At 40.0% G+C, this 9,729-nt stretch overlaps 2 protein-coding genes across 2 annotated transcripts; both read right to left on the bottom strand.

Moving 5' to 3' along the window:
* Window positions 1-1,684: 1,684 nt before the first annotated feature.
* On the bottom strand, window positions 1,685-6,461 carry casq2 (calsequestrin 2). The gene is made up of 11 exons (XM_056389299.1): window positions 5,948-6,461; window positions 4,280-4,364; window positions 4,027-4,127; window positions 3,800-3,911; window positions 3,239-3,312; window positions 3,032-3,162; window positions 2,871-2,916; window positions 2,739-2,793; window positions 2,411-2,511; window positions 2,214-2,288; window positions 1,685-2,134 (listed from the first exon to the last, which is right to left on the bottom strand). Exons 1-11 carry the CDS (start codon window positions 6,182-6,184, stop codon window positions 1,874-1,876), a joined length of 1,278 nt encoding a protein of 425 aa, XP_056245274.1. The 5' UTR covers window positions 6,185-6,461; the 3' UTR covers window positions 1,685-1,873.
* Window positions 6,462-7,780: 1,319 nt separating this feature from the next.
* On the bottom strand, window positions 7,781-9,459 carry LOC130177485 (potassium voltage-gated channel subfamily E member 2-like). The gene is made up of 2 exons (XM_056389300.1): window positions 9,151-9,459; window positions 7,781-8,233 (listed from the first exon to the last, which is right to left on the bottom strand). Exons 1-2 carry the CDS (start codon window positions 9,178-9,180, stop codon window positions 7,904-7,906), a joined length of 360 nt encoding a protein of 119 aa, XP_056245275.1. The 5' UTR covers window positions 9,181-9,459; the 3' UTR covers window positions 7,781-7,903.
* Between the last annotated feature and the right edge of the window lie 270 nt (window positions 9,460-9,729).

Raw genomic sequence — 9,729 nt, 5'->3', positions numbered from 1 at the left:
GTATTATACTGATCATATAGAAACAGGAAATGTTTCATTCTCATTATAGATTTTTTCAGAATCATTTTGTATTTTTTATTCAACAGGAATGTGAGTTTTCTAAAATATTTTGTCTGTGAATGAATCAAATGAAGTAATCATGTTGGACAAGCAGCGGAGTGCAAATGTGATGAGATTAACAGTGAAAAGAGCATTGATATTTATTGCGCTAGACTTTGTGTCATGCAGCCATCAGTGTTTGGCATAATGAACACAATTCACTTCACATTTGCACTTCATATTAAATAAAATATGTTATTGATAATCTTATGATCATAATTTGTCTCTAACAGATATAGAGAAGATCACATTTGCAAACTCAATTCTTTCCAAAGCTGGAGTAATAAATGAAAATTGGGCCTAGTGCAGTTTTGTGTTGAGGATTATTCTGCTGCCTTTAACTTCCCGGTATGAAATACTGTGATACCTTTTCAAAGCAGTTAACCCAACTCAGAGTTAGTTGCAGGTCTGTGTGAGAGCAGATGTAAAACTTGCCGCCCACAAATGGATCAGGAAACCTCCCTTGTGATTGCAGATTGTGTTTTCTTTGACTGTGCGCAGAGAGAGACGAAGAGCAAACAATGAGTCACGCAGAGAACGAAGAAGAAACCAAGCAGAGTGCGAGCGCTGGAATGTAGAGAGGAAGAGACACGAGGAATTAGCATTCAAATGAGCTTTCTTGCTTCAACCCAATAGTGTGATGACAATATTATCTCCCTGTGCAGCTGCTGCTGTTAATTCAGGTGAGAAATAAACCTGATGAAGAAAGGAGAAGTAGTGAGAGATGAGAAGAGGAGATTACAGCTTTGCTATTGAAAATGGAGAGTGTCAGCATGTGGCTTTACAATGTCTACGCTGTAACACCCCTAGGCAGAAACTGTAACTTTACACCAAACATTACATCTGAAGTCGTATTACCTGAAAGGAGGATGGAGAAACACACATTTACCACCCTGTTTGGTTTATTGACAATGAGGGCAATGGGCCACAACTCATTTGATTGAACAGGTAAAAACATTTTATAAGTGCGACTGAGTGGTGGAAGAAGTACTCAGAAACTGTACTCATGAAACATGTATAAGTAAAAGTACAAATGTAAACTACATGTTGAGGCATTGTTTTGTTTGTTTGTTTGTTTGTTTGTTTGTTTGTTTGTTTGTTTGTTTGTTTGTTTGTTTGTTTGTTTGTTTGTTTGTTTGTGGGCCACAAGAAATTCTGGAACTACTGATTCAGTTATTAATATTATATTGTATTTTGTATCTATATATTTTGTTTCATGTAAACTCTTAATCTGAAAAGTAACCAGGAAATAAATGTAGAGCAGTACAAAGTGCAGTATTTCCTTCTGAAATGTAGTAGTACAGGTATGAAAATACTCAAATAAAGGACCTCAAATTTGTACAGTAAAAATACAGTATTTGAGTAAATATACACTTTCCACCATTTTTTGTTGCTTTTGGTATTAAAGTTTAACCCACTGGAGAAATTAAATAATGTCTCTTATTGAGGACTGATGCTTTCACAGTGCTCTGGATAAAAAGAAGAAATTGTTGAGGGGTTTATTATGAACAGTCATTCATAGATGGATAAATGACTGTCTCATGATGTGAGGTGAATGTCTGGTCCAGACATTTAAATATATATATAAATATTCATATATTTGTTTTATTTTTAATCCCAAACCCGTTCTAGGCTTATTTACACTGTCAGGTACATATTCAATACAAATTTGGAATTATTTCTAAGTGAAAAGTTACTACAGTTGTTTGAAGTTCACGTTCAACTCGACCTGATGAATAAAGACTGAGGAGTCACAATTTATTATTCTCATGAATTACTCATCATCATCATCATCATCATCATCATCATCGTCGTCGTCGCTGTCATCATCATCATCTTCACTGTCATCATCATCATCATCTTCATTATTGTCATCATCCTCCTCATCATCATCGTCGTCGTCATCGTCGTCGTCATCATCATCATCATCCTCGGTATTGACTTTGCCGGACAGCACATCTTCAATCCAGTCCTCCAGCTCCTGAGCGCTGGGAAGATCCTCCTCATCTTCCATCTCCATCCACACGCTGTCGGCCTGCTCACAAACACACAGCGGTCACACAGCGTCACCACAAACTCAGCACAACATGTCCAACAGGTTGTCATGGACTTACATCTGTTACATTGACTACTCCAATCTGTGGTCTGTACAGGTCCACCTTGAAGGTCTTCTCCCAGTAGGGGATCAGCTGAGGGTGAAAAATACAGATCACATTAGAGCTGCAGCTTGTGAGCTTTGGTTTGATGTTTCATTGCTTTCTTGGCTGCCTGCCTCTGCGCCTGTCTAAAGCCTGGAGGTGTCACGGCTCACCAAGGGAAAATCATCGGGGTCGATCCAGATGATGCTGAGGTCAGGAGTGTGGGTGTTGTCCCTGGCTACCTCCTTCAAGATCTCCAAGAACTCATAGCCATCTGGAAGAAACACAACACTGATTGATTCAAACCTCCTAATTAACACGTTACAGCTCGTTTGTTTAAAAAAAAAAAAAAAAAAACATTTTAGTGGCATTTTCTTATTTAAATGCTTTATTTGTTACATTTTTTATTGTTTATTATCTATTTCACTTTTATTATACATATGCCATTAGCCTCCAGATGTTTTAGTGTTTATGTGAATAGTCTTCATAACAAACTCTTACCAGGATCCTCCTCCTCTGCAAAGGCCACAATGTGGATGCCCTCGATATCATCCTCCTGGGATAACAAAAGAAATATAAATGTCAGGTTGCTGTCACATGTTAAGGAAAACTTAAGTTAAAGTCATCACTCACCCAGGTCTCAAACATATCTTCTGCACGCAGTTTCCTCAGAGTTGGTCTGATGGTACAGAAAAGACAGTATTTGATTTTACAATAAATCCTTTTTTTAAAACGTGACACCGAAATTGGTAAAAACACATTTGAGTATTAGGTCAGCGTTGCTCTTTGTTTACCGTCTGTGTTCGGTTATGAATTCCACCAATTCCTCCTCAGAGTGAGGTTTGCCTGGGATGGTGACGGGCTCCTCCATGAAGGGTTCATAGAAATCCACCTCGTTCAGCTTCAGCGTCAGCTCCTTGGCCACCTGAAGCAGAAATGACAGCTCACCCAATAGTAATGATGTGTCTGTTGAATTGTTTGCGTGTTTGTTTGTTACTCACAGATTTCTCAAAAGTGGCAAAGAATTTAATGTAGGGCTGGAACTGCTCTGCAGCTTCTTTAAATGCTTCATAGTCTGAGAATAAAAGGGAACAGGGAAGGGAAAGGAGTTGTGTTATCTTATGTGCAACAGGGTTTTGTTGTGTTCCTATTTTCTTGATCACACATCTGTTTGTGTTTTCTTTGGCTGTTGTATACGTGACATTTGCACATCAGGGAGCGGAAATAGCTGAACTTTGACCTCCACTTAATGCTCCCACAGTTGGTCAGATGGGGTAAGCTGCGGCTCATCACCACAAGCAAACTACTCTAGACTCAGTTCTCCCAACGCATGTGAGAAGGGACAAGGCAGTGGCAGCTGTGTGAGCAGCAGCGGTAAAAATGGATCCGTAAATCCATGGAGATGAGGGGGTTAAAATGCGCTCATGTTATAATGAAGGGCATGAGCCACAGAAAGCCCATCACAGGCCGGTCTAACAAGGTAGCGTGCTCTGTTCAGACAGCAAAAAAACATACACGTTTTACAAACATTTCAGTTTGAGCCGACAGCCTCGCACACTCACGCTCAGAGTCTTCGCTCTTGAAGTAACCGATGAGGCGGATATCTTCCTCCATCCGATCAAAGGCCCTCAGCTCCAGAGCATTTCCTATCACCTCTACTGGCTCCTCTAATAGCTAGAGACAGACAGAAAGAGGAGAGAGAAGTTCTAGGGTAAGCTTGTTACTCTGGCTAGACTGGTGTTGATCAGCGCTGGCAGCTGGGAATCTGCCCTTAAATCACTCTACTCACGTCCAACAAAAACTCCACCAGGGTGTTAGCAGAGAGCAGGCCGTCGAACTCGATCACCCGATCCTCCTTAAAAACATATACACTGCCTTCCTCTTCCAAACCTGTGATTGATGGAAATTGCATATCATTATTTACATTTAAAGTCAGCCCTTGACTAAATAACTGTTATTAATGGCAGTCCTCTTTCGAGACTTGCTAATCTCACGCAAATAAATGAGGCTAAATTAAGGTTATGCTGCATTCAAGTACTCACCCAGTTTCTTTGCCACCTTTGCATCTTTGTGGGAGTCCACCATTCCAAACCCAATGTCCTTCTCTTCCATAACCTGAGCTGCAAGCTGCAGCCAAAAGAAAAAGATGATTTGGGAGTAAATGGTAAGAACAGGACAGAGCACAAAAGATGTAAAGAGACAAGACAGAAAGAAAATAATTCATTTTGGGTTTGAGGTTCAGTAAATTTGATCAGATATTAAACTCCCAGTTCAGTTAAAATGTTAACTGAAGCTGCTTTTGTGAAAAAAAGGAGGAGCTTGACTGCAGTGGTAAAAATTATTACCAAAGTTGGCAATCTGACAGAGGTGCCCAAGCTGTCCAGGGGCCATAAAAAAACAGTTACATAATCATCCAGACTGCCTTGTTCTAAATATAACCAAAGAGAACACATAATTATTCTGGCAGTTGTTCTGTGAAGTACAGTAGGTGAGCTGATTGAAATTTGGACTGTGCTGCCACAAATGATTCTCACACAAGTTTATGTTGGTGTGATTAATGTGCTGTCTTCAGCGCATGAGGAAAAGCTCGGTACCAGACAGTTAAATGTATCCGGTGGGGTTTCTGACCACTAGTAGCGGTATGTGGTGAGGGTTTTACATGCGCATTCACGTTTTGTTTGTATCATGTACTGTAGGTGATCACACGCTTATGTGAACATGCACGCGGTGCCACCAGTTTTACGCTGTTCCACTGATCTATGCGGGAATGTGCCAACAAATGTAGCTGTGGCATTGAAGAAGAAAAACTGTTAACAAGCAATCATGGACGTAAACAATGTATAAATTATGTATAATGTTCACAGGTCACATTAGTTTTCCACCAATGAACAACGAGAAAGTAAACAGACCTCGAACAGGTTGTAAGGCTGCAAAAAACCCCTGCAAGTTGTAGATATTTTGGACATATGTTGTAAACTGTAACTACTCACTAACAGTCACTAATGTGCAATAGACTATTCTTTCTACATGGTTACTGCCCATGGGGGTGTCTGAATCTAGCATGGCCCACCTGTGCAGTGTAAAATAAGTAAAGCTAATATCAGAACTGCACGGCTGGGCTCAGATTACTTCAACAGATCAAAGAGCAACTCACCCTCAGCCACGTGTAACACGAGACAGGGCACACTTTTTCCTACTGTATGGGATTCATACAAAGAGATTCATTTAATCTATCAATTACGCATGTATCCTGCTGCTTAGCTGAGCTTGAATGCAAAATACCCTCAAGCTCTCTTATTTTGGGTTTGACAATTCCACAAAAAGCCACAGTAGAGCAGGAGGCAGCTGTGCCCTTCACATATATAGCTCAAAAACATAAAACAAATGAGCTCTTGGCCTATTTCTGCCAAAACAGTAGAGCCACAGGGAGAACTAGCATCATACATTTCTATGGGACTGTAGTACATATTGAATTAGGCTGAAATAACCTTAAGTGACAGCACTGTATCTCACTGGACAACAGTGCATTCATAGAGTGCACACACTTACACACTGACCTTGAGGAAACCTCTGCCACCAAACCAATTCTTTTGTATCCCTGCTCTTCTCTCTCTCTCTCTCTCTCTCTCTCTGTCTCCCGGTCCTTTAATCTGACCTGCACCTTATCTCTACCTACTTCCTACCTTGTTTTCCTCTTCTTAATACTTTACCTCCAGCACCAGCTCAGTCATCTGGTGTTGTTTCTGTAGCTCCTTGCTGTCTGGTATGGGCTCATGGTAGAACAGGCAAAGCATGCTGTACTTCTTCAAGGCTTTCTTGTAATTCTTGTCATTGATGTCTAGGACACGGTCTTTCCCGTCATACTGTGGGAACTCCAGGCCCTTCTCAGCCGGCGCCAGAGGAACGAGGCTCAGGCAAGGGAGTAGGAACAACCACAGGGAGAGCATGGTCCAGAGCTACCACACACCCCCAAAAGTCAGAGAATGGTTTGGTTTAACAAAATAAAACTAGATAACCAGAAAGGTCACCTAAAATCCTGTGAAAGAGGAGGGAAAAGTAGGAAATGCTGTAGAAAGTTTAAGATTGTAAAAAGTGGTCCTTGAGTGGCAGTTCTCAAGCATCCCAAGCTGTCCACCGAAATCCAGTTTCTAAAGCATCTTCAGGACCCAGCAACTCCTTCTCGCAGTGTGACACTTTCTCTGTGCAGACACAAAGGCGAAAGAGGAGTACTGTCAGTCCGGTGAGGTACTGGGGTGGGGTGGGGGTGGATACCATACATAGCAGTGCTCCTCTCCCCCTGCCCGTGCAGGACAGGCCCATTTTTAGGAGACCAGTTGTTTGAATGCTAAAAATAACATGGCAAGTGAGAAAGAGAGATAGTAGAGGACAACAGTGGGGTTGTTTAATAGTATGTACTTTCTCCCATGTGATGTCTCTCTGAGGGAGTCAGGGATGTGGGATGAGAGAGTTGAGCCCTAATGATTTGGGGGTTCAAGTTATTTTGAGGTGAGGACCAAAAGTACAGCGGACGTGTGGTTTGGTGCATGAGAAGAAAATGGTGGCGATTTTTAAGCAACGGCTCAGGAGACAATCTGCCGACAGGTGTGCACAGGGCAACTTAAATAGTCTGCCTATAGTGGCTCTCCTGCGGATGTGGTCCTATGAATTTAGAATGTGCAATTTGCTATCTGACCATGTATAACAATGTTTGGCTTTCATTTGGGTGCGATTTGCAAAACCTTTGTCAGAATTTAATCTGCCTTATTTTTCAACAGCTTTACTCATTTAGCTCTTCACATACATTTACACACTGACTTAACTGACACTATCTTCCTCTTAAACTTTTTTATATAATAACCACATACATTCTGAACTACTGACAAACCAGCAGCAGCTGCACCTATTTTTACCTCCCTCTTTAGTCTTCTTGATCTCCACTCTTGCCTCAAGTACAATAGTTCTTTAGCTGCTTTAAATAGGGTTTCTGCTGCCCTCTGCAGGTAGAACCGCATACGAGCTGGTAAGTGACAACACCAGGCTTAAAACTGAATCCAGACACTATTAATTCAGTCAGTGCTTTACGTACTGTGACGAGTCAAAATATCTTCAGACAAAATGTCCTATAGCCAATAAACTACAGGCTACAATAGGTCAGCTGCACAGGATAACCAAACTGCGACACCACCAATGTTGTGAGTGAGAATGCATGAAAACTAGTGAGGAGAGAAGTACAAATAAATGGTTGGAAGTAAAAAGTAGTAGTAGTATAAATGTAAATGTGAAGATTCTTACTGAAAATGAAGGAAAAAAAGAGTCTTTATATCAATTATACCCAAAACTTTATCTTTAGCAATAACTTTTACTTATATAATCAATAATATATCAAATAACATGCAAGTTAAAATCAATTCAAATGAACACACTTGGAACATCTGACATAATTGTGAGGGAACAGTATAAATATAAATAAAAATAAAAGGTTGGGGGCATCTTCCTAATTTATTATCGAGAGTAATGGATTAAGGATGAAGCTAAACCACAAATTAGATAATCAAGTGGACTTTATTATTCTGTTGCAATAGAAAAGACATGCAGTATGTTGCCCTGCTGCTTCTGTAACTGATGATGATGATGATTTGCTGTGAGTTACGTATCTGTGTGCATTATTAAACTCCGAAGTTAGTTATAACCCCGCCCTGCTGTAACCGAGCAGTCCAGTCCTCCTCGATGTATTGGTGGTAGGGGTCATTCGAGTGCTCCCTCCTCTTGGATTTGACGGTGCTCACCAGGATGGCCACAATAATGAAGGCAAATAAGCCGATCATCACCGCCAGATACCAGATGACGTCCCTGAAGTTCTCCTCAGCCAGTGTCTTGTCTAGAGCGTTGGCTGCAGCTGTCACGTTACGCCTCCAGTTGTCAAGATAGTGACCCAAAGCACTGGTCAGGGACCCCTCCAGATGAAGGGTCAGGTTGGACCAATCAGAGGCACTTATCTAGTTGGTGGGAAAACAGAGGATGATTTTCTTCTATTTTAAAAGTTTAAGAATATATACTTGTCTTTAAAGTACACTGAGTGTGTTGTATCCAAATTCTATTGGTACAACTAAACTAACTTCTTTTCCGCAGCTATACAAGAATAAAAGACAAAAAAAAAGTAGATATAAACAAAAGTAATAAAAGTAATTTCATCAAATACTCATAATAAAAATGGCAATTTTAAAGAAATAAGCCCATTAATATAGGTGAACAAATATGTAAACATTTTAAGGGGACAACTTCTCTACAGCATAAAACAGTCTTAACTAAATGGGAAACAATCACAGTTTAACTCACCCCACAACTGTTGCTAAATTGTGATGGGTGCATAGAAACACAGTGATATCCCCTTTTTTTTAAAAGTAAATCCCACCCAATTCAAGTCAATGACAAAAGCATATAAATAAAAACACAAGAAATTTGTCATGTCAAATAAACAAAACTGTTCTAACTTTGGCAGAAAGTTTTTCACACTTCATTTACAGTAAGAAAAGTCTTTAAGGGCCTTAGTGACCACAGCAAACACAGCTATAAAGCCGGGTTATATTGGTCCAAATACAGAGAGAGAAGATGATTCAACTGTAAAAGAGGCCTGGTCATCAGACTGTGACATGCAAGACATTAAAGCAACATGCAACAAGTTCTGCCAACACAAAATTGCCCACATTGATTTCATTAGCATTAACTAACATTGCACCTTTCTGATTTAGTCTGTGTTTTTGTCGACCTACTTATCCTCATTCAAGCACAACTCTACAGCCAACCTTATGAATAACTACAGAAAAAGGGTTCAGCAGCCTCAAATCATATTACAGTTGAAGAAGATTGGGACAAACACTATGGTGTAATTTCAGTTTTTACATACTGCACCAACCTTCTGCCAGGTTTTCGAAGACCACATCATGAAATTAGTCAGGAGATGAGTGAGAAAAGATCAAAATAAAGACGGCTGGTTAGAGGAAGCTGCAAAGTCATTAGCTCACTGCTTCACAGAAACGCAGTTAACCACTGCTCATATTTTGTTTACTTTTATAATCTTTTCTGCTTGGCTGAACATTCGGTTTTCAGTTTGTGTGTATGTGTGAGAGAGAAAGATACTGCGGCATGACCTTCAAAATGTTAGGCACACAAACTGCTGATATCTCCTCCAGTTGATAAAGAAAATGGAGTGCTGGAAGTCTTTATAGTCCAAACACACACACACACACACACACACACATACACAAACGAAATGAACACATTAAATAACAAATAACAGCAACAAATACAGGGCAGGAAAGGGAATAATTAAAGATTGACCTGACAAAGTGCTTTACAGAGGCATGGAAATACATTAAAAAATAGAATATTAAGATGGCATTAAAATTGCATTTAAAAACAATAAAAAACCAATTTGAATGAATAAAACTGTTTGAATAAGTCATATCAAAATTGCATACAATCATGTCGGAGA

Source organism: Seriola aureovittata, chromosome 11 (genome assembly GCF_021018895.1).
Source record: "Seriola aureovittata isolate HTS-2021-v1 ecotype China chromosome 11, ASM2101889v1, whole genome shotgun sequence".
Lineage (NCBI taxonomy): Eukaryota > Metazoa > Chordata > Actinopteri > Carangiformes > Carangidae > Seriola > Seriola aureovittata.
This window is presented reverse-complemented; position numbering and strand designations above follow the sequence as displayed.

Coding starts and splice junctions, on each gene's coding strand:
- casq2 (XM_056389299.1), bottom strand. CDS start 6,184: ATGCTCTCCCTGTGGTTGTTCCTACTCCCTTGCCTGAGCCTCGTTCCT. Junction 3,163..3,238: donor TTGCCACTTTTGAGAAATCT/GTGAGTAACAAA, acceptor TTTCTGCTTCAG/GTGGCCAAGGAGCTGACGCT. Junction 2,512..2,738: donor TGCAGAGGAGGAGGATCCTG/GTAAGAGTTTGT, acceptor TGTTTCTTCCAG/ATGGCTATGAGTTCTTGGAG.
- LOC130177485 (XM_056389300.1), bottom strand. CDS start 9,180: ATGATGTGGTCTTCGAAAACCTGGCAGAAG. Junction 8,234..9,150: donor CTTCGAAAACCTGGCAGAAG/GTTGGTGCAGTA, acceptor CCCACCAACTAG/ATAAGTGCCTCTGATTGGTC.